We start from the raw sequence: 25263 nt of genomic DNA on the forward strand, positions 1-25263 counted from the left end.
GAACCACAGTGACAGCCGTTATACACATGGAGAGAACAGTGGTGAACCTTCCCAGGAGTGGCTGGCCTACCAAAATTTCACTAAGAGTGCATCAACGACTCGTACAGGAGAACACAAAAGAATCCATAACTATATCTAAAGAACCGCAGGCTTCACTTGCCTCATTTAAGGTCAATGTACACAGCATACGAAGATCAAGTGCAGTTGGGTTATGCAGCACGACCAATCCAAAGAACACAAGCAAGTCCACCTCTCAAAAGAAACAAAATGAAGGTTTTGGAGCGACCGAGTCAAAGTCCTGACTTGAATCCCATTGAGATGCTGTGGCAAGAATTTAAAAAGGCAGTTCATACTCAGAAACACTCCAGTGTATCCGAATTAAAACAATTCTGCAAAGAAGATTGGGCGAAAATTCCTCCACAGTGATATAAAAGACTCATCGCAAGTTATAAATATTTGAGGCCAGAACCTTATTTCGGAACTATAAAACAATGCATCAGGCAACATATTCATTACTGTTTTGTATGATAACTTTCTGTGAGGGATCTTTTAGAGGCATATAAAGCTAAAGATGTCTGGTTCCTATTATCACCACTACAGACAATTGTGTCTCAGTAGGTTTCTCTTGAATAACACATTTCACATCAAATCATTCTGAATGACTTTGTTTACATCTAAACCATTTAATTCTGCAGAACATTAAAGAAAATTGCTATTGTTATGTCTCAAATAAGTTGATGCTCTCATGGTTACATCCACAAGCATCTATCATTAACCTAGACTACCTGTTTGGGTCACAAAATCATACTGTGCTGTGAAAAGGTTTTTTCTATTTTTGACAATTTGTCATATTTAAATGTTTCAGATGGTCCAATAAATTTTAACAAATTTTAAGATAATGACAACACAGGTTGTAAAATCCCCATTATCTGTTAACCCTTTACCCTGTTCATCAATGGTCAGGACCTCCACAGGGCCACTACTGAGCAGGTATTATTTGTATGGTCAGTCATTCTCAGTACTACACTGACACAGATATGGTAGTTACTTATTCACAGAAAACTGACATATACAAATGAGTCTTACATGAACTAACTTTACCACTAGTTAAGTATAAATATAGACTTGCATTTACCCTCTTTCACAGACATCAGTGAAGCTCAGTTCAATACTTGTAACATTTAAATAATGGAAAAATGAGAAGCAAAATGAAATTGCAGTGGAGATGACGATCTTTTGTTGCAGTAAAGCTAAAGATACTGAAGGGTTTGATGTATTATTACCATCTTGTTCAATAATGTTACAGTAGCCATATGTTAAAGTCTTTGATACGGTATAATCTGCCTGTACTGTAAATGTTTTCCCAGAATTCAACACTGGATGGAGCTGTAAAACATATTTAAAATATCACACTGGATTGAACTTCAATTTTATTGTAGAAATTACAGAAATTCTTTTCACTGTTGGTCAGGAAACAACAAGCAAAACAAAAAGTACAACATAAGAGTAAAAATTAAATACAATATGATGGTGAAATCCTCACAAGCTCCCAAATATAAATAACCAGACATTCCCCAAATATTTAATTCAGCTTATTCTCCAAGTATTGTAATACATGCTAAATGGTACCTAGTATGGGAATTTTCTTTAAATAGTGCAGTTTAACAGAGTTTTATACTTATACTATAACAAACAAAAATAATAAACAAGAACACTGAAAAAAAAACAAAAAAAACACAAAATGCCCACGACTGCATCCTTGGCTACCAAAGGTACTTTTTTACTTTGTCTTTAAATCATCACCTAGACCACATCAAATAAACCCAACCATTCACCTAGACTTCAAACGCTCTATTAAAAAAATCAATGTGCACCAAAACATAGTAACAAGAAAATCTAACTTGCTTATATTCCTTTTCTGTGTGCTGGCCATTTTCTGTAATGTTTGACAAGTAGTTTTAGGCAAAGAATACTCTTATTTTATCAACCTTCCCAAGTCCTTTACCTATTCTAGCATGCAGGGGAGTTGGAACCCTCCATAAACTCTAAGTTCTTAGGGCAGATCCACACATCAATTCCTCACTCATATAACATAACCTACATATTATTTTCACAGTCGTACCAGAATACCAACTGAACACTAAGCCTTGACATTAACATTTGAATAATATGCCTGTAGTTGAACGTATTAGTATCAGTAGCACAGTAAATTCTTGGAGACCAGAGAAAACTGTGCTCAGACTAAAGTTCTTGAGATTGAATTATACCATTGCATCCTTGTCAGACAACTCCTGCATGAATTCCTAACCTGTTTCCTGGAACTGTTAACTTGTTGTGCACTCACACTGAACTTTTTATGTCTTCATATGTAATGTCCCGTGCCAGCAGATGTTAACGACATTACTTGATAGCTTATCTCTGAGATAATTCCTCTGTATTTCTAATTGTCAACTGATTTTGGAGTGAAAACCCCCCAACATGGTAGAGCACAGCATTGTACTCCACTTGTGCTGATTTTTAAAGCAGTTTTTCTCATGTTTCATTTAAATTATTAATGAAATACACGTTTGAGTCAGAGCTAAACCATCTATTTGGCAAACTGGAGTGTGTTCCTTATATTTATTTGCTAGACAAAGCTATAACATCTTTCAGTTTAGTAGCTACTAGCGCTAACTAGGCTAGCAATGTCGGGCAAAAGGCTAACTATGCTAGCAGTGTAATAAACAAAATAGAAAAGTGGCTTGTGGTGACCAGTTGTGGAAGGACATTACGGTTCACCGGCATATGTTAGTCCAGAGTGGCAGTAAAGACAAAAAAGAGAGCGAAGTGCCACCATTGTTGCCAGCTCAAGTTTCTTTCACTGCTATGAGATGTTTTTAGCATGCCAACTGTAGCCACTTCAAATTGATGTATTAATGATAGAGACATAAAGACAGATAGACAAAGTGGATTATATTTGATGAAGTAGGCTTGTTATGATTGTCCGGACTTTTCAAGCTTTCCTAAATTGCCTTTTGTGTCAGCGACTAAAACCAGATTTCTGTGTTTGAACATGGCGGTTTACAGAATGCTGCTGGTCCAAGCTGATCTTCACAATAATGCAGTTAGCTATTAAAAATCAGTTAGCTAGCTTAGCTAGCCCTTTGGTGAACACTGCTAGCTTAGTTAGCTGCAAAACACTAAAACGTGTTCCAATTTACAGAAATATGGTCAACCCTGCTTTTAAAAATCAAACGATGCCGTACCTGGTACGGTGCATTCTGTCATGATGGGGAAGATTTCACAGTTCACTGGCTGGGCATGGCTAAGGGACAAGCGATCTGTCGCCCCAAAATCAGTTGACGATTAGACACTGTAGGTGAACACGTTCCTTCTAGTCAAAGCCGTATTAAGCTTTAAGACTCTTTTTCCGGCCATCAAGGTCATAAATGCGCTCTGTGTCTTGCACCATGCTGCGGAGTTTACTCATCTGTTCGTTGACATTATCCTCCATCCACTCCTCCACAGTGTCTGGATAGAAGATGACCTCCATCTCCTTCCGAAACCTCTCCAGAAAGGACTCCCAATCATCCTTCAGTCTACCAGTAGAAAGACAAACCCGTAGTTTATCAAACAAGTGAATTGTGCCTGCAGAAGTCCAAGAACATATATAAAATGGACATGTGTGTTTCCAAATTTTCTAAATTCTGGTAAGCCAATTCACGTTCAAAGCTGTTGTGAAATACTCTAAAAATGCACACATGACTGCACACATCCATTTAATTCTGTATTAATGCACTTAGTACTGTTATATTGTGGTTACCTAATTATATTGTTGGGTAGCATTTCCAAGAGCTTATAGTTTTCTCTTACAGATCACAAAAGGCACTTTTTTTTAATGATTAGCTACTTCCTTTTGTACTGCACTAAACCTGTACCTCTTATTATATAATCCAATTTGCCGATTTAGAGGATGGGTTAAGGAGAAAAAGTAGACTTTCAGAAACAACTTCCAAAAGTATTTTTAAAGTGAATGTGCTTTTAACTGCCCACTTACGAATACGAATGATTTAGTTCATGTGAAACTGAGTTTATGTGAAAGTGTGCACCATGCAATGCTTTATGTACAGGGCTCAGTGTAACGTGTATATAGAAGACCTGTCTTATAAACTAAAATCAGTATTAATTATAAACAGAGTCTTGTTAAAGTTCTCTTTATAGAAGCGGTGTCTCTTAAATTGGCTGCAAAGTGATTTCTAAATGCGTAATTGAAACATTTTGCACAAGAATAAAAGTATGTTAGTGTAAAGAAACCTACTTTCTCAATTCGGTTTTAAAATGTCTTAAATTCCGTGGGTTTGCGAAGTTGTACTTCCGCAGGTAATTGCTGAGAGAACCTCGCAGAAAGCTGCAGGACATCAAGCATGCAGGCAAACAAGAGACGTTTTAGGAACATAGCGGCATAATGGCAGTCTGTCCATTAAACAAAATAAGAAAAAAGCAGTAACTGATTATGGATGTGAACAATGCATTTTACAAGCACTCACTGGTTTTTCATCATCGCATCAATAGAGCTCTGCAGTTCAGTGTGGATCTTTAGCACCATGTGGTAAACCTCAGCGCCCGCAAATGACCCACTGCCTTCACTGGAGTTCATGTAGAGAAGGGACACGTAACAGACAGGCATCGTCAATATAATTACATATATAGTATACACCCTTATATAACTTGACATATATACATATATAACACATTCACCACTTTTACATGGCATAAATACAATATGCCATGTAAAAGTACAATAAAAATACAAAACTGCTCACCAAATATTAGGCTCCAACTGAATTTTGCAGCCCAAAATGTGATGTACTGCCTTTTCGGCCTCTTCCGTAAATGAACCTGACTCAAACAAAAAACTTGATGTTTATGGTGCACTACGATTCCTTCACTTTGTTTCCTGCTTACTAAGTCTCACTTATATCCATTGAGATGAATTTTCTGTGCTTCTAGTACTCACCATATTTCAGAGTCTGTAAACAGACAGCCAGAGAAGGGATGGCCACAGGCAGCAGTTCACATAGACGTATAAAGTGCTCATATCTAAAAAGAACACCACCCATCATTAGGCTCATGATTAACCTCTTTGGCTTGACGTTTGTTATTCAGTTATTAATATTAATTCTTATAAAGTTTTCTAAATGGTCCTTGCTCTTTTTTACATTATGTGAAAGTTCTTTAAACTTTAAAAACTTTTGACACCTCATTTACTTTGCGTAGTAAGCTCTTTAGTGAACATCGCTAGCCTACAAACTTAAAAAAGATGGTGCTTTAAGGGTTTTTTAGCAAAGAAAATGGTTCTATATAGGACCATGAACACTCAAAGAACCCTTTGCATAATTAAAGGATTCTTTGCATCAAGAAAGGGGTCTTCAGATTAATGGAAATGTGCTGTATATGGTTCTATAAAGAAACATTTTACAGCAGTTTTGCTATTGTTTAGCACTCTATACATAGAACCAGCTTCAGCACATTCTCCATCAATCTGAGGAATCCTTTCATGATGCAAAGAACCCTTTAATCATGCAAAGTGTTCTTTGAGTGTTCATGGTTCTATATAGAACCATTTTCTTTACTAAAAAACCCTTAAAGCACCATCTTTTAAACAAAAGGTAAACAAAAGTGGTTCTTTTATGGCATCAGTCCACTGAACCAGAAAGTGAATTTAATTAATATGTGAATTTAATTAATCAGTGAATTATGTAGTTATGAATAAGGAATTTACATCTGGACCTGCTAATAATTCCGTAGAGATCTATAGCAAATTAAAGGGGAACTCCACTGATTTTTCAAAATTCCTGCATAATTAAATGGTTAATATGTAAACAAAGTCATTCAGAGCGGTTAGTATAAAATGCTCCTTTCTAGAGAAACTTGCCAAGTCAGAACTGTTCACAGTGGTGATGATAGGAACTAGATGTTTCCCTTACAGAAAGTTATTGCATGAAATATTATGAATTGCTCTGCAGTAGTTTTATGATACAGTTTTGGCCTAAAACATATTGTAATCAATTTATTTTAATCTGGAGGGATACATGAAGGCTGTTCTAAGGCAAAATTACTAAATTACTAAATTTACCACAAATTTATTAACATTATAAATATACACACACACACATTTTCTAAGGTGCTTATCCTTTTGGGACGCGGAGGAAGCTGGGGCCTATCCCAGCAGTCATTGGGCAGAAGGCAGGAAACACCCTGGACAGGTCATGTTATATGTATAAAAATATATAAAAAAAAACTCGTGTAGGTTCACTGGTGGTTTCAGATAGTAATTAAAATGGCTAGATTTGTGTTGTAGACATCAGAACCCCTTGTTTTTATCATTACCACTGTAAAGAAATCTGAGGGGGAAAGTTCCTCTACAATGAGTCATCTCACATCAAAACGCTCTGATGGACTTTGTTTATATTTCAACCACTCAATTATGCAGACATTTTGAAAAATCAGTGGAATTCCCCTTTAAGATTTTTATTCTTATACTTTAAAGGGCAATTCCACAATTCTTTTGACATTTCTGCATAACTCACTCAGAGTGGTCTGACATGAAAAGGTTCATTTTAGAGGAACTTTCCCCCTCATTCCTGGTGTGGTGGTGATAGGAACCAGGGCTGCACTTTTCGTAAATATAGCCATTATTTATTATCCAAAATGACCAGTGAACCTACACGTTTCCTGAGTTTTTTCATATGCAATGTTGATAATGGTAAAATAGTGGTAAAAATGAAATATATGTTTTCTTTGGAGACTATTTTGCTTCACAACACCTTGCATGTTTTGCTTAGCCATGAATGGATTTGAAAAAAAATACATTTTGGGCTAAAACCTCATCTTAAAACTATCGTAAAATAATGTCTGAGACATTAGGCAGCATAGTCATAGAAATTTCACATAAAACCTGTGATGTAGCGTTTAGAGGCATTAAACTCTTCAGATGTCTGATTCCTCTCACTACTGCTATGAACAGTTCTAGGTCTGGAAGTTTCTCTAGAAAGGAGTATTTCAAATCAAACCATTCTGAATGACTTTTAAAAAGATGGGATTCCCATGTAAGTGTAGACTATGCATTATATACATGCAAACAAAGAAGTACTAAAGAAACTAAGAAAATCTGTATCACAGCAAATAACATCACTCACAAATATAAGGACAAATTGTATGCAAACCTTTGCCAGCCTGTTATGGCGATGCCTTGATAAGTTAGAGAAGGGTACTGGGCCATGGAGTCCATTACTTTAAGCCAGAATAGATGATTGTCTAAGTGATGTTTTATTGGAGTCCATATCTGGTCAACCGCTGAAGTGCCTTTAAATGAGCTCGCAAACCAAACACCTGAAAATCCGGCCTCCTGGTATTTATCCAGTAGCTGTGCTGCAAATTAACAAAATGTTTTTTTTTGTCAATCATCTGATAGCATTTTTCAAAAATGGCCAAATGCTTTTATAAAATGCTGATGGCTGGAGATTAGGTCTATGTAACTGAGTGAAAACAGAGCTGAACGCACCCATAAAAGTCTTACCTAGGCTTTTTATATCAATCTGTGGACCGTAGTTCCATATCATAGGGAATGCAAGTTTTGTTACATCTGAGTCTAGAAAATACAAAAATTATGGCAGTTATTATAATAATTACATTACAACCAATGAGGGATAATGGCAAAGGAAAACAATAGAACAAAAGGGCATTTGTTTTACTCAAATTACAAGTGTTCCACAATTCAGTAACCAGAGCATCTATATCACATAATTACAGTTTTGAGCAGCTGCAAAACATTAGGTCAAAGTAGGCCTAATAGTTCACCAAGAATCTAATTTATGCAATTTCTCCTTACCCAAATATGATCAGCCAGACCTGTTTGGTGTCTTTTCTTCAATAGTTTTGCACTAGAGCTACAAAGCTAATTTAGCTCGAAGTAATGGAACCTTCTACCACACTAGTTACTACTGTGCCAATGGTCTAATTCATTTCATACTCACCTCAAAACATGCAGAGTTCTTAAATAATCTCAAACAGACTTTCTTATATGGTTTCTGACACTGTATGACATGCTTTTATCTAATGGTAGTAGCCGCCATCTTTGAGCCTGATTCTTGTTTACATTTTTCATGGATCACAGCACGTCATACTGCGTCAGAAAATACTGGCTGTCAATTCAGCCTGGTTTAAGGCACATGTGTGATGATTTAGGCATAGTTTGTACAATGCAAAATTGGGGGCTACAATTATCCAGTTGCTTGTTAGCTATGTTAGCACTGTAGTGCTAGTGCGGGGCCTCCCAACCTGTGGCCTACCAGAATGTTACCCTAACCTCACCTAAAAGAGAACATATTTTATACTATGTTTATCATGTTTATTTTGGGGGTTTTTTTGTATTTTTAAAAGTATTTTAGTAACTAAATACAGTGTAACATTATAAAATATATTTTTATCTTGATTTGACACTTGATGTGATTCTTCATTTGAATATTCTTTTGTGTTTTTGGCCCTCAGACCACCTCAATTATCGCATTTTGGCCCACCAAGACAAAAAGTTTGGGCATCCCTGCTCTAGTGCTAAAATTCCTTTGGGATCAATAAAGTCTCTGTCTGTCTGTCTGTCTGTCTGTCTATCTATCTATCTATCTATCTATCTATCTATCTATCTATCTAGTGCAAATATAAAAAAGTAAACTTCACATGCCAAATGTTTTGACTGATCAACTTAGGAGTGGGTGATATGATATTTTATCGTTAGTGTTATAATTTTTGTTTTGATACATAATATGCATTTTTGAGCATATTGTGATGTCGTCTATATTCACCAACTGCAAGTTTTATTACAGAGAAAGCATAATTTGCAGTGATTTATTGGATTTTGTAAAGTGCAGTATGTGAAATTCAGAATAAAAATCATTGTAGTCATAGTTTTTGATAACAGTTTTAAAATATTGTAATATGTATCATGTATCGTGAAAAATTCTCTTTTTTTCCATATCACCCACCCCTAGATCCCACATTTGGGGTAAGGGGGAAACTGTGTACGTTTGATTTATAGGTAAATTATCACTTTAATCTGGTAGCGAAGCTATTTCATCTGCAGCCTTCCCCAGACATACTTTGCATGGCGGGGACGCTGATCTTTCTGATCATATCGTCCCAGAAGATCATTTTCATTCCAGGTCTCATCTCGGTCACTAGATGGCAAACTTTTGACAGATGGCTGAGGTACAGTGCTCCCACGTCTCCATTATTCTTCTCCAACCAATGTTTCGAGTCCTCACTCTCGCCAAGCTCATAAACCTGAATGTTTGGTGCAAACAATGTCTCATTCCTCATAAATTGCTGGGCTATAATCAAAGCAAGTAGAACTGAATGAAGTACATATAAAAGAAGCTACATGAATCGCTTGAATTTCTGCTTTAATTACTCATAAAAACAAGGTCTGATCTTAAAAGTGTCAAAGAAGGCAATCTACATAAACTAAGAACATGCACACTAATGCACTTCTTATTCTCAACACAGAACATATAATTTAAACCTTCACAATCCAGGATGGGAAAAAGTATTTGAGCCCTTGTTTTTTTAACTGGTAGATCCTTCTTTTAGCAGCAATAAACTCCAAACTGTAGCTGCTGGTTAGATTTACACAATGGTTTGAGAAATTCTTAGACCATGTTTTCTTACAAAGCTGTTTAATTTTGTAAAAAAAAAGTCATTTCGGATCATCGCAATTGGTCTGAGGTCTGGATGTGGCCATTCTAGAACACAAATGTTCTCCAAACAAATGTAGTCCTGTTGTAGTTTGCAGAGCATTAAACAGAAGAACATTTGTGCTTGGAATGACCATTCTGTTGTTGATCTATGTTTGTTTTAGGTCACTGTCTTGTTACATTTAGTTAAACTTCTCTACACAATTTTAAATTTGAAGTTTTGTCTCTGATAGCAAGCTCTGTAGGCCCCGACGCAGTAAAGCACATTCAAACCACGATGCTCCCTCCATCATGCTTCACAGTTAATGAGGTTTCCATGTTGATGTGCAGTGCTTTTTTTCCTCCAAACATAGCATTGCATGTTTCTGCCAAAGAGTCATTTTGTCTCATCAATTTATTGTTCAGTGTATTTGTTACAGTATGCCCATGAACATATACTGTGTTTTAGATTTTAAATTCTTTGCTAATGCCTTACAGTTACTTTTTACCTTTTTCAGTACTGCACGCTGTAGGCCTGGGCAACAAGGTCTCATTGAGATGCATGTCTAAAAACAGGAGTGTCTGCTTTGCATCTATTGAATTATATAGAATAGTGAGCTAGTGTCCTGTTGTCTGTAGGAGTGAAACACACCTTAATGTCCTCTACAGAGGGCATTACATAAACTGGCTTCCATGTGATGTTTGCTAAAGTTACAGAGTAAAGAAAATTCACTGTTCCTCAGAGGTTTGTACACTAGAAACTATTTAAATATAACATAAAATATTACAATTCAGAGAAGACAGACTTATCAGACAGACCTAGCCTGAAGATTAAGACTAAAAATAATTACCAGTGGTGTTTCACTGCGATTTAGTCCAAAACTAAGCTAAGTCTATGTCTGGTAAGTCATCTCTAAAAACTTAACCAAAAAATACTTTTGCAGTATAAACTACTCCAAGACCAAAGCAAAGCTATGTTGTGCAGCCCCATCCCAGAAGGAAATGCTTTAGTGTGAAAATACAGTATTTAGATTCTATACTGTTGCAAATTACTCATATGTTGTGATCTTACATAGAATAAAAAAGTATAAGTTAGGCTTCACAAACCTCATCAGCTCCAATGTGGAAAAACCGTGCCTCCGGGTGTCTCTTCAGGATCTGCTTTAGCATTTGTTTAAGCAGTGGCAGGCTATCAGGGGCTAGAGCGTTCAGGCTATTGGGATACTTCGCCACCTCCCTTAAATGGGCATACTTCTCATGTTTCAGAACAAACTAGCAGAAAAAGATTCAGGCAGTTAGATACATGCTATAAAAAACTGTAGGTGTTGTTGTAGCTTTTCAGCACAGTCTCTTTTTAACTCCTTGTGAAGACTGGACCAAATGTGTAGAAGAATATTCAAGTGACCTGAATGACAAAGTAGGCCTGTACAATATGGACATACAATTGTTGCTACATATAGTAGTGAGTGACACTTTACTATAGAGCATAATGCTATGATAGCCGACAAAGACCCACATAAACATTTATATATACTCATTCCTATAGGTGTCCTTTGACACAAAGTACGCATTTGCCAACTTTGGTGTCAAGTTGAGATAACACCTACGTCAAGTGATATTGCTTTTTTCGGATATTAGTTGTCATGACATTTTCTGGGGTGAAATGACAGATGTTGTAGCTCAGTGTATGTCACATGCTGATACTATGACACAGCAAAGTAAGGTTGGTTAAACTTAACTTCTTATTCCAGTTTCCTGTTTTGCCTTAATTGGTGCAGCAGTTACATTCTGGTGCCACATTACCAGGCTGAAATTGGACAAATCTGATTTTTTTGCCTTAATATGCTGTGTGGACAGGCAAATCTGATCTTTTCAAATCAGATTTGAGCCACTGCCTCGGGTTGTATGTAAAAAGATCAGATTTGTGTTCAGAGCAAATTACACCTTAATGATGAAAACTTATTTAGCTGGATAGTTTGTTTGTTATTCATGACACACAAATTCATGGTTCATTCACATAATGTTACTGATTAGGATGTGCGCATGGAGGTCATTACCGGTTGCGCTTACATTAATGACAAATTTGGGTCACATACTGCACAACTGTGAACCATCATGTTAAACATATCGTATCTGAGCAAAAAATCTGAATCGACCAATGAGGGCTTGTAATGTGAACGTAGCTTTGCGCCAAAATGTAACTGTACCGTTTAAGACGGAACAAAAATTTTGAAAAAGGCGTGAAGAGTAAACACAGACATTCCATGTTTTATTTGAAGAGTGTGACAGACATATTAGCATATAGTTTAACTTGTAGCAGTTTCACAGTGACTCTTGTACTAACAACCCACTGATTAGGCTGCTGCTCAGTGATGTATCCATGACTTCTAGAAGGCTTAGAATGACATTTTTTCAATGAAATTAGTCCTGCCTTTTCAAAATCAAAATGTGATAGGTTGATATTTGACATAGTCTCTTCATAATTATGCTGATGGTTAAACTAATACAATGGTTTTCAACCTCTGAGCTGCGGAACCCCAGTGGGCCGTTATGGTATTTCTAGGGGACAATTATCCATCAGTTTTTCAACAGCAGAAATTTAAAAACAAATGTAATTTTAAATGTGACAAATACTATTTTTTATTTGCAAAAATAAAGCATCATAGTTATATTGAGCTTGGATCAAGTCAACATAAAACATTTCAGTCATATGGAACCATCATGGACAAATGATTAAAATTAAGGTCTTTCAAAGTGAAAGATCCTGATGCTGGGCCATCTATAAGCGAAGCGGACACCATGTCGCAGACTAAGAATACTGAAAAAATCCAGCGTAAACCAAAATGGAGAAAATACAGCAGTGAGTAGCATGAGCTGGGCTTCGCATGCGTGGGAACCGAAAACAGGTAAGTACCACTATGTGCTGTTTATTCAGGTCTTTTCACATTAAGCTTTGAAACCCAACAAGTTACACCATCACTCAGAGTCAGATTGATCTGATTGGGCCATGGAAGCTTTTGTGGTCATTTCTGTGGGCTGTGCGTTGCAAAAGGTTTGAACCTGTGATCTAACATGTTTGACCTTCTCATCAGAGCTCAAAATCCTAACCAATAGGAGAGCTTGCTTGGCTATATCTATGTAGATACCACAGAGAAATACAATTCCTGTTTGGCCAATTTTCCACTGGATGTTTCAACATGTTTTAATCTTTTTGTTTCAATCCTAAACTTAACAATGAAACAAACAGTACTGTAATACTTGAAGAGTTTAAATACAAACATGGCTATAATATCTAATGACTTTTTCTAACTGTTTATAGCCACATAATATAATGCCTTATGGATGCATTATAACATGTCGCGAATGAGGTGGCCAGGTTGACCCAGTGATTTTATTGGGGTGGCAAACTGCTAGGTGAAAAAATGTGTGGTAATATTCAAGAGAATAATATTTAGGTGCTTTTAAATGTTTTACAAAGTTAGAAAGCCAATGGCGGCTGATTCCTTAAGCAAAACAAACAAAAACAATGTAGCGTCAGATCATAACTGATTGCTAGCTGACCTAAAGGCAGTAAAACTGTTCACACAAAGTAGCTGAACTTTTCTGTGGTAAGTGCTTAACTGATAATAGCTGACTGTCTCACTTTCCAGAATTGTGGTGGCCAGAGGCGGGGCCATGCTTCTTGGGCTATGCCCCTGTTATGGACATGGTATTCACAGAAAGTTTTACCAGCAGTCTTTATAACAGATGGCACCTAATGGAATATGGCTTTATAATTGTTTACGTAGGTCTATGTCAGTTATCATGATGAACTAATGTAGATGTCATGTAGCCTTATGAAAAAAACTTCCCTATAGTAAAGTGTTAAACAGTATTGCAATTTTGATATGCCTTCCAATACAATAAAAAAACACTGAAGAACCCTCTATATGACAGAGTTGGCCTGAATTGTTTTTGATTTGGATCACATGCACTTAGTCTCGCACAGAGGCATCTGTAATTGTGTTTTGTCAGGATGCTTATAGAACACCACAAAACAAAGTCTTTGTACACACCAGGGCAAATTGGACGTGTTTCTTTTGTCTGACTTTTCAGATTGACTGCTTAGATTTCAAGTTACTAGTGACCAAATCTGATTTGTATGGTCAGACTGTTGTCACATTTGCTGGCATACCCACATTGGTTGCTGTAGTAATGACGCACGGATGCGTATGCTGACCAGGTAGGGGCAAAACTTAGCAAACTTAACACTGATAACTAGCTAATAAATTGATGACATCATATTTCACAACAGCGTTTCACTTTTTAACTACAGCATGAACAGAACATGACATTAGTGTAGGCTGACCTGGTCAACAGACTACTAACAAGCTATAGGCTGTAGCAGTTATATTCAGAGACAGGTTTTAAGTTCTACACTCCATATTTAATCTGTAATATGTGATTTTGTATGTTAGTGTAGCAAGATTTTATTTTGAGGAACTCTGGAGCATTTTATTGCTCTAATTATGATGAATGTTTTACACAATGTAAAGAGAAGCTGGCTTTTTTAATAAGGTAAAAAATGGAAATACCAGATTTTGTTCAGTCAGTGACAATTTGTGAAACTAAAATGTAAAGCAACTTTGAGTTTGAGGAAGGCGCTATATAAATAAAACCTGTTAACATTATTATTAAAACAAAAAAAGCTTCTGCTTAACTTACCTCTAGATGCCCAAATACCTGCATTAGAGGTATCAGTTCAAGCTTACTGAGGTTTGCCATAGTCTTGATTTCCTCTATTTCCTCCACACTGTTATAGTTAATCAGATGCAGGTCAGTAACACAGTAACACAGCAGTGCTTCTCAAACCAGTCCTCAAGCCTATCTCTGTGTTGAGAGCTGAAATGTGACTCATCTGGGTGGTCCTGGGAACTGGACTGAGAACCACTGACAAAGTATAAACTTTGAATTTGACATTCAGCAACAACACAAGCCTACCTGTAGGCAAACGGTGACTTTAGAATCTCAAGTTCTCCTTCATAGGGAAACATGTCCTCATACTCTATCAAAATACCATCAGCGCCCAGAGAGGAGAACAGTGGAAAAATCTGCAATAGCCAGATACCACAAAATGAGCCACACTACTCATTTGAATAAAGGTACAACAAATATAGACTTTTTGACTGCTCACCTGCTTAAGGTAACTGACTTTGGGGGCAGCACCCTTAAGGTCTAAATGTACTAGACGGAGAGGCCCTGTAGATGGTTTCACTGGGACTTTTATGATTTCTATCTCTTCTTCTTTTGGATTTGGTTCTCGTTCCTTCTTGACGTTTTCTTTCACAGGCTTCTCCATAGCCTCTTGAGGTTCTTCTGGTGAATCCAAATTGCGAAGTTCTTCTGAATTTTGTTCTGGTTCCTTCGTGATGATTTCTTTCACAAGGTTTTTCTCAGCTTTTGGAGGCTCTTTTGGTGCATCCAAATTGTCAGACTCAGGAGCATAATCGCTCCACCAGAAAATGTCTGTATCCGTGTCCACGGTTTTTGAGTTTATTTTTACTCTTCCCTTGCTTGAACTGTAAACAGAATTGGAAAAAAGAGACAACAACAGAAGTTCATGTTAAGTGCTGGCCGAGTTCCTTAAATGGCCTGAGTGAGATTTTGCAATTTACTGATAGACATGCCATTGAAAAGTTTGTTGCTATTGTAAGTTATTCAATAATGACTTTGAAAGTTAATATTACATTATTATATCAGTGTTTTTGGAAGAAAACCTTGTATCTCCATTTTTTGTCATTTTTCAGTTTTTGACATAATTTGAAAATGCCTGTTGCCCTTTACACTGTGTGTAAATTTCCAAAGAATAGAGCAAAAGAAACGGCCCAAAATTACTTACAAAAAAAGTCTGGTTCCATTGACTTCCATTAAAAGTAAAGCAGGTTTTTTCCTTTTCCTATAAAGTTACCATTTTGGAGATATAAGGTTTCGATCCGACAGCAGCGATACTATATATTATTATAAAGTTGATTGAAACCAGAAAAAATTTCTAAGATGCTACATTCACTGCAATCACATTTCTTGGCAGCCACGTCTTGCTCAGCCTTGGTTTCCTGTTTCTTTCACACCTCAGCTCACCCGCATATTGTTCTTATGTCTGCTTCTAAGTGTATAAAGAGCATCGATGTGCCGGTGCATGTGTCTCCTGTCCAACACACTCCCGGAGCTCCGACGGAGAGCAACCAGATAGAGATAGGTCAAGGTGGGATCAGACAGGGACAAAGGAAACCATTTCTTACAGTCATATTGTAACTTCATTTACAATATTATACAGCGTTCTTAATTCTTATGGAATCATCTACAGCTCTTTTCATTCGTCTGGTCACATCTAACATTTCGTAATGTTTTTCTAGCTTCCTGCCACCTATTCCAAACCTGTGAAACAAGGCACGATTTTAAACACATACATTTGCATAAGGTAGTCAAATGTTTCTTTGGTCAGATACATTTAAAACCAACAACTATGTGACATATGGTATGTAAATCATCTTAGAACAGGACAGTCAATAAACTGTCGTTTTTTCGTTTTTCCTGTTTTGTCCAAAACATGGCTGTCATCTCCAACACAAATGCATGTCCTTATTCATTTCACAAACTGTCTTTCTTTAAAACAAGACTGCTGTTTACAGTAAGCAGCCTTGTAACCTGGTCAGGAACCACATACACTGCAGCATAATGTATTGAAGTTGTTAAATAACAACAAGGTGCGTAAAGAGCCTATAAAGGGCCTATATCATTGAAAAAGCACTGTATGTAAGCACTGTTAAAGTTTCAAAACACTTCCCAGTCCATACAGCTCACACACAGAAACTACGCTGCAAAAACAGCCTGTTGTGAATTCACTGCTTTTGGGATGTCACAAAAAACCTTTTCAGCATGCTGCAGTTTAGCCCTGTCCATTTGTGCTGAAGTTATAACAAGTTATAAGCAATAGAGCTCATTTACATATATCAGTCTTAGATGCTACATGACTACATATACCCTCATAACTGGACATCAGGGAAAAAAAAGAATACAAACAATAGGATATGAGCTTTTTAACCAGCTGAAACAGCTCAGTGTGCAAGACTTATTCTATGATTACAATAATGTATTCAACACTCTGCATTTGTTGTTGAACTCATTTGCTTTTTTGTTTGAAAACATATTATAGGGAAATGTTTCCTCCATCCCAGATATTTCCAATTCAAAATACTTGACGTCTAAAGATCCTATCAGAATAAAAACAACAGAGACTCACCATTTCTAAACCCAGTATTTCCCACTTAGGCACTTAGCCCCAAACACCTGGTGAAACATCTCACAACTAATTAGGATGATTGGCAACAGGTCAGTAACACGATTGGGTATAAAAAGAGCATCTCATTGAGGCTGAGTAGTAAAGATGGGTAAAGGTGCTCAAGATCGCATGGGCAAATAGTGCAACAATTCTAGCCCATGCAATGATTTCCACTACAGAATCATGTCTGTTTGTTGCTATTTTACTTTATTCTTGAATTGTTGCACTATTTGCCAGCACTCAGCCTCTCTGGGATGCTCCTTTGATACCCAACCAAGTTACTGACCCGTTGCCAATTAACCTGTTGTTCCACAAGTTGTGTTTTTTGTTTTTTAGCATTACACAACTTTACCAGTGTTTTGTCGCTCCTGTCCCAACTTTTTTTAAAATGTGCTGCTGACATCAAATTCAAAAACAATAACATTTCTCACTTTCCACATTTAATATGTTGTCTTTGGCTAATCAACCATCCAAGGCGGACAAAGCTGAAGTTAGTTTCTTGTTCTCCAGCTTATACAAATTTTCCTGATGCACCAGAATGTAACTGCTACACCTCTTAAGATAGAACAGATTGTTTAAAAAAACCTGGCAAATAAGAAGCAAACTTCAACTTTGTTCAAAGTAGGCTAAACACACCAATTTTTCCAGTTCAAGAGTTGGACAGTGGAGGTTTTGTGTTTTTATTTTTTTACATTGATGGTTATTACATCATAGATCATAGATTGTGTTAAATAGAACTATTGGAACCTTTCCAGTTATTATGCATTTTATAACATGAAATCAAACTGTTTTTGATTCACAGCAACCCTTTTATCAAAAAAATGTAACATTAACCTGCATATCTTGACACTCCTATTAGAATTTTTTTCAGACTTCTGTGAATCACTGAAACTACTAAAATATGAAGCATCACACTGTTTCAGAAAAATTGTGTTAATTATAGACTCACCTGGAGAAAAATTTCACTATGGCAAAAGTCACCAAGAAGAGAACTATCAGTTTCAACCACCTGCGCCTGTCCATTGCTCTGTCCCTAAAGAGACAAAAGAACAACCCAAAGACATGTGATTACAGTTACCCTGACAGCAACAAGATAAACCACCTTTTCCACTGACTACAAAGACTGGTTGAGCAGGATGCAGTTTGCTTTTTTAGTGTTCGTACATGACTGGTGGATTAAAACTGGTTGATAACACTGTTTGATTAAAGTCTACAGCACTGCTAGTCTTTAACAGAACAACGAGGGGATGTTAGTAGAACCCCTGAACAAAACTGTTTAACCCCTTAAAAGGCAAGTCTTATTACGCACTTTTGTAACCTAAGAACAGCTTGACCAGTTTGCACTAAAGTCCCTAGTAGTTATTGAATAATAAGTCTACTATGTAATAAGCCTAAGACTTTAAAGGGTTAAAGCCTATTTAGAAGCAGTGGAATTGTGGGTTATTGGGCCTACATCATAAAAAACTGAAATTAAAAACTTTCACTCTTCAGTCTATAGATTCAAACTAAGCTGCAAAAACAGCTTTTAAAAATTTGGTTGTTTTTGTGATGTCACAGAAGCCACTGCATTCACCTACAGTAGTTTAGCTCTGCCCATTTACACTAAAGTTATGAGGAGAGTTTCAGCCCCAACTCCTTTCTGAACTACAAGGCAAAAATTACAGGACAGCCAGTCTGCACAGAGGTAATTTACATATATCAGTCTTAAATGCACATTAAGTTTAAAGAGAGGTTGAAAATGGTCATATGAAATGAAATATTACTGGTTTTGGCACATAAAAACACCCAAAGCAATATATTAAAAATAAATATTTTAAAACATGTTTAAGGACCCGTACCTCCAAGTGGCATTTCAGGTATGGAGAGTTTAGAGAGCTTTGTTCATACATTTGACAGTGGTCACTAAACTGTTTTTGGGTTTTAGTCCTTTACTTGATGTCTAGGTCCTTCATAATATGGTGAAATCTGAAGTCTGACCACACTACCTCCTGGCACAGAGAACCAGGATCTATAATGGGAGCTTTCCAGTGTCTAATGACTAGATCTTTCCCATAATAGTGTGGCGCCGCCACCGAACTTTTGAGGTCGGGCCGATTGGGAGAGTGGAGAGGACCACGTTGAGGACTCCCAGACTGCCATGCACCTCTTCACAGCCTTTGTTTAGTAACATTTAATGTTTTAATGTTGTCATTTTACAGCTGAAATATGGAGTACATTTTGCTTTGGCTTTGTGTATTCTTAAGTGATTCACTGTCTTTGTATGGTGCTTTGTTGTTGGTGACCTTCCTCCCATTTTCCATGAGTCAATTCCCCTCTCTGTTATTCAAAAAAGAGTGTTTTCCTAAAAAAGAAAATGGCAAACTCTCTCAAACTCTGTCTTCTTCTGTGTCAGTGCTACACTGGGGTCAGAAATGGTATGTGACCACTGAAATTTAAGAAATCGAGCAGAGCATCAATGAACTCGAAAGTGGGCAGGGAAGAAAACATAGCCCTGAGAACGAGGCAGCTGGAAAAGAGAAAGAGCAAAGAAAGCAGCACAGCAAGGTTGGAGCCCAGAGAGAGAGAGACGGCACGCCTGCTTATCACAGTCCAACAGCGAGGGCACAGCTGCAAGTGGTTGCGCAGCATTATGGCTGGCACTGGAGAGGAAAGCACTATACAGGTGCTTGTGGATCTGCCACCAGAACAACATAATGGCATAATGGCATAATGGCGTTGTTTGTCACTCTCCAGCAAGCCGTCAGGCAGGTACCGGCGGTGTGGCCAGTCAGGTGGCTTCTCTCAGAGTGGTGAATGCTAAAAGGAGAGTGGATAAGCATGCTGGCGGCGGAGATGAGCATGATGGTTCGTCAGTCACACTCAGAACTCAAGAAATCTGTGCAAGAAGAGTTGGCGCTGGGAAATGCTGCTGCTGGAGGAGCTGAGAAGGCACACCTGTCAGCCCTCAAACAGCAGCCACCAAGGCAGAGAGGGCAGAACTCATTCTTGGTGTAGAGACACTGCGATGAGCAACAAAGTGCTATGCAGAGGAGGAGCTTGAGGAGGAAGCAAACTGCCAAGCCGCTGAGTGAGCTGCGGTGGAGCGACTGGTGTGCTGGTGGTGCAAAAGAGGCAACACCACATCAGGCAAAGCCGGCGGAGAAACCAGCCAGGAAGATCAGCTGTTGCCACAGACTTTGGGTCAAGTGCAGAATAGACGGGAACCAGCTCACTGAACTCATTGACACCTGCGTGTCAGTGTCGCTGCTACATCCAGGTGTGCTTCCTCAAATAGAGAGTGGCACAACTGGGAAGCAATGAGTGTCCAATGTCTTCTTCTGCGTTGATGAGAACTGTAAACACTCATCAAGAAACATTTGCATAAATGGTATTTGCATGGTTCAATAGTTGTTATCTAATAGAAAACCTGTTGCATTCACTTTTCCTGGTGGAAAAAACAGCACAGACCAGCATGAATTCCCCGCTCGGTTATGACGGTTCTTGCTGGTCTGGATAGCAGCATGCCAGCATCCAAAACAGATATGCTGTAAAAAACATATCTGGTTTTGCGGGTGACCAGCCAAGCTGGTCTATGCTGGTTTTTCTAGCAGGGTCTAATGTTACAAGTCATAGAATCTTTATAGAACCCTGTTAGAGGGTACTCTCTTTCATATACAAGACAACAGTAAACAAGCCTGTGTAGTTTCTCTCTGATTTCAACAGCTGAACTGGTTATTGTGGTTTACAATCACAACAACACACTGACTGTTGTCTTTGTAAATGAAGCTGCTCTCAAAAATATCTGTGTCACATTGTTATTCAAACTGGTAACAGCTGAGCGTATTCGTAATGATGGGCGATTCAAACATTCGTAGTAAATTACTTACTGCGTTTTACTTACTGTGGGGTGTCTGCGCTGGAGTCCCGTCAACTCAGGTGAGTAAAGGTTTTACCGGCTCGTGCTTGTGAATGAAACGCTGAACCGTGTAAGACAAGTCTGCACGTGAGGGACTCTTAATCTGTATGAGAAGAGTTTAATCACTCCTTTCTTCACTGCGCTGTGCCTAAACAGGTTTAACTCTCTGACAGTTCTCAGGCTGTCATGAGTTTGGCCACGCCCACCGCAGGGCCACTGTGGTCAAAACAAGAAAAAATACATGTATATATTTGCTTATATCAAAACCATATATGCTAAATATATTTAAATGTGCCATTTAATTATTTAAATACATCCCAATATATCTACATAAGTAGATACGCGTGTCAATTTTTAACATTTACATATACGTAAAAAATATACATAAATATATTGCAAAGGAGACATTTGTTAAAAAAGTATTTGGAGATATATTTCCATTGTATATGGGTTGACTTGACATAAAATTAATGTTTGGGATAAGTTTGCTATAAATTGTATAACGTTTGACATAAAAAGCCAAAGTGTCAAGATAAAAAAGTGCGTTGGCCGAGAAGACCCAACTAACTGCAAATAAAAAACGAGCTGCAAAACGCAAAAAGCACTTTCATCAAAGTGACAACACCAACGCTACATTTCATAAACGCGCTGCAAATACAGAAAACACATGCAACTTCAGAAACGCTGATAAGCCAGTCACAACACAACATGTGTTTCTGGAGGACACTCAGAGAGGACCGAGCCATTCAGACTTTTAAATTCTGTGCAGCACAAATATTCACAGGTAAAAGCTGACTTTTATTTGAGTAGATTACTGTACTGCTATGACAGTTACACACTACAATTAGCTGTAGAGTGTAACTGTAAACGTTTAATTAGTAATACCAGATGAGTACCACAGTACAGCTGTGACATGTCAGACAAGTCAAACTAGCCAGCCAGGTTAACCATGAACTGGGGATGAGTGTCCGCGATCTTATCTGCTTCTGACAGTGACTTTCCATCCATATTTACATATTTCATCCACTTTGAGCTATTTGAGTGTTCCAGAGACATTTCCTGTGTGTTGTGGCTCACTTCTGTTGTGTTGTGACTGGCTTTGCGGCGTTTCTGAAGTTGCATGTGTTTCTGTATTTGCAGCGCGTTTATGAAATGTAGCGTCGGTGTCGTCATTTTGATGAAAGTGCATTCTGAGTTTACAGAGTGTCTACGAATTTGCAGCACCTTTGTAAAATGTAGCGTCCAAGTTGTAATTTTGATGAAAGTGTTTTCTGCGTTTTGCAGCTCGTTTTTATTTGCAGCTTCTTGGGTCTTCTCGGCCACTGTAAAATGTCATTATTTTGACATAATAAGCCAAAATATCAGCAAAATAAGTGTGATGAAAGAAGTAAAATTATTTAGATATAATGAGTCAAAGTCAAGTCAAAATATGTCAATATGTGAGACAATATGTCATTTCTACATAAATCAAAATATCAGGGAAAAAAATCATTATTTTGAGATGAAAAGTCAAACATTTTGACATAACTCACCAATTTGAAATGAACACTGATACAGAGTGAACAGGGGTGATAGAGTAGCCTAAACTCATACCCAAGTACTAGCACACCATTAATTGCTTCAATTCAAGGATGATTTAATGTAAATTGGTCTATTAAAAAAAAAGCCTCCTCAAATGGTCGGTTGAGAACCACGATGGAACTTCTTAGCGCAGAATTTATTGCTATAGAGACCCCACTGAAAAATTCAGCAAAGACCAGTTGAAGCTGGTTAAGTGGATGGAGGGAATAAAAAACCAACACTGCAGCCCAGCCATCCAGCTCAAGCAAAGATATGCCTATGCTGCCTAACAGGCTAAACCACTCTATCAGCTTAACCAGTTTGAGCAGTCTGGTTCTTAAATTCTTTTTCAGTCTTAAAAAAACACTGCTGGGAGTTTAGAGATGTGAGCAATGGCAAAGCAGTCCAAGCTCTGAAGCAACACAACAGGTTTAAATTTCACACCAAAAAGTAATTAGCAACTATATACTAACATGCAGGATGAAAATTGGGTGGAAGTAAATTCTCATCCTCTTCAATATACTTAAATATACAACCCCATTTCCAAAAAAGTTGTGACACTGTGCAGAATGTGAATAAAAATAGAATGCAATGATTTGCAAATCATTTAAACCATATTTTTAAAGGAAAATACTATAAAGACAACATATCAAATGTTAAAACTGAGAAATTGTATTGTTTTTTGAAAAATATATTATGCCCATTTTGATGCCAACAACACATTCCAAAAAAGTTGGGAAGGGTGGCATATTTACCACGGTGTTTCATCACTTCCTTTTCTAACAACTCTCTGTAAGCATTTGGGAACTGAAGAGACCAATTGCTGTAGTTTTGAAAGTCAAATGTTTTCCATTCTTGTTTGATATAGGATTTCAGCTGCTCAACAGTTCTGGATCTCTTTTGTTGTATTTTTCATTTCATAATGCACCAAATGTCTTCACTGGTGACAGGTCTGGACTGCAGGCAGGTCAGTTTAGCACTCAGACTCTTTAATATGGAGCAATGCTGTTATAATACATGCAGAATGTGATTTGACATTGTCTTGCTGAAATAAGCATGGCCTTCCCTGAAAAAGACGTTGTCTGGATGGCAGCATATGTTGCCAAAACATGTATATATTGTTCAGCATTTATCATGCCTTTACAGACGTGCACATCACCCATACCATGTGCACTAATGCACCCCTATACCTTCATGGATGCTGGCTTTTGAACTGTACGCTAATAACAAGCTAAGTGGTCTTTATTCCAGAGGACACAGTGTCCATGATTTCCAAAAAGAATTTCAAATGTTGATTCGTCGGACACTTTTCCACTTCGCTTCAGCCCATTTTAACTGAGCTCAGGCCCAGAGAAGGTGGCGACGTTTCTGGGTCCTGTATATATAGGATTTCTTCTTTTTGATTTAGAGTTTTAACTTGCATTTGTGGATGCAGCAACAAACCCTGTTTACAGACAGTGGTTTTCTGAAGTGTTCCTGAGCCCATGCAGTGATTTCCACTGCAGAATCATGTCTGTATTTAATGCAGTGCCACCTGAAGGCCCAAAGATCTCAGCCAGCAAATACTGTTTTTCGGCCTTGTCCCCTGCATACAGAGATTTCTCCAGATTCTCTGAATCTTTTAACGTTATTATGTACTGCAGATTATGAAAAGCAAAAGTTCTTTGCTGTTTTATGTTGAGAAACATTATTCTTGAATTGTTGCACTATTTGTCTTTCACAGAGTGGTAAACCCCTCCTCATCTTCACTTCTGAAAGGCTCAGCCTCTCTGGTATGCTTTTTTTATGCTCATATATGTTACTGACCTGTTTCCAATTAACCACCAGGTGTTTTTTTAGCATTACACAACTCTTTTGTTGCCCCCATCTCAACTTTGGAACCTGTTGTTGGCATCAAATCTAAAATGGGCTTGTAGTTTTCAAAAAACAATAACATTTCTCAGTTTCAACATTTGATTTGTTGTCTTTGTACTATTTAAATAAAATATAGGGGTAAAATGATTTGCATATCATTGCATTTTGTTTTTATTTACATTTTACACAGCGTCCCAACTTTTTTGGAAATGAGGGTGTAAATGAAAGTATTATCATTTGAACATAAACAGAAAAGTGTAAATCCATTATCATGTTATTTACCTGCATGGAACTACATAAACAGAACTAGTTACCTGTGCTAATACTGTATAGACCTACTTGTTAGAAAGAAAAACAATCTCACACACAGAGCAAGAGTTATTTGGGTGGTGGGTCATTCTCAGCATGTGACACTGAGGGGGTGGTGGTAAGGCTGCCGCTTATGTCTGCTCAAAAAACTAGATAAAGTCATACCGACAACCAATTGGTCCACTTTGCAAGGAAGAACACTCGTCCATTAGACAAACATAACAGAATTAGCGAAGGCCTTGTGCTTTGTGAAACAGGGTTGCGCATAGCCCTGAACATTATAAATACCTTCAGAAACTATGAGAAGAAACAGCTGCTTACCTGACTGCCTGATACTGGTGTGTGCTTTGCTTGTGCTTACTTTCGCTCCCTCTGCACAAAAACAAATAAGTAGGGGGGTGACAGCGTTGCTTTTACCATATTTGGACCTTATCTACAACACAATTCATTTTATTTACTTAGTGTGCTTCAATCACTGACTGGAATTACTCTTAGCTAATGGGAAAGCATACCTATTATAGACCTTATCTTACCAAATTTTCCATTTATATTTGGCATTTCCTTTTGCTGTAGCTACCAGTGGTCTCAAGATCTTCAATGAATAACTTGGACTCTTCACT

The 25263-nt window shown here is 37.6% G+C and overlaps 1 protein-coding gene across 2 annotated transcripts; it reads right to left on the reverse strand.

The window, feature by feature from the left end:
• Nucleotides 1–1423: 1423 nt before the first annotated feature.
• zgc:113333 (beta-N-acetylhexosaminidase) lies at nucleotides 1424–25033 on the reverse strand. Of its 2 annotated transcripts, XM_036590529.1 has the most exons (15): nucleotides 24965–25033; nucleotides 20906–21136; nucleotides 17975–18058; nucleotides 14881–15265; nucleotides 14688–14797; nucleotides 14412–14499; nucleotides 10815–10979; nucleotides 9135–9318; nucleotides 7559–7630; nucleotides 7206–7410; nucleotides 4997–5079; nucleotides 4803–4878; nucleotides 4527–4625; nucleotides 4298–4387; nucleotides 1424–3578 (listed from the first exon to the last, which is right to left on the reverse strand). In XM_036590529.1, the coding sequence occupies exons 3-15, from the start codon at nucleotides 18046–18048 to the stop codon at nucleotides 3389–3391; spliced, it is 1821 nt and encodes a 606-aa protein (XP_036446422.1). In that variant the 5' UTR covers nucleotides 18049–18058; nucleotides 20906–21136; nucleotides 24965–25033; the 3' UTR covers nucleotides 1424–3388. The 2 variants fall into 2 exon arrangements, with proteins under 2 accessions (XP_036446422.1, XP_036446423.1); XM_036590530.1 differs by lacking the exon at nucleotides 24965–25033 and having other exon boundaries at nucleotides 20892–21259.
• Nucleotides 25034–25263: the final 230 nt, after the last annotated feature.

This window comes from Colossoma macropomum, unplaced genomic scaffold (assembly GCF_904425465.1).
Source record: "Colossoma macropomum unplaced genomic scaffold, Colossoma_macropomum, whole genome shotgun sequence".
In the NCBI taxonomy this organism is placed as follows: Eukaryota; Metazoa; Chordata; class Actinopteri; order Characiformes; family Serrasalmidae; genus Colossoma; species Colossoma macropomum.

Coding starts and splice junctions, on each gene's coding strand:
- zgc:113333 (XM_036590529.1), bottom strand. CDS start 18,048: ATGGACAGGCGCAGGTGGTTGAAACTGATAGTTCTCTTCTTGGTGACT. Junction 15,266..17,974: donor ATAGTGAAATTTTTCTCCAG/GTGAGTCTATAA, acceptor TTCTGTTTACAG/TTCAAGCAAGGGAAGAGTAA. Junction 7,411..7,558: donor GATTGATATAAAAAGCCTAG/GTAAGACTTTTA, acceptor GTTAATTTGCAG/CACAGCTACTGGATAAATAC.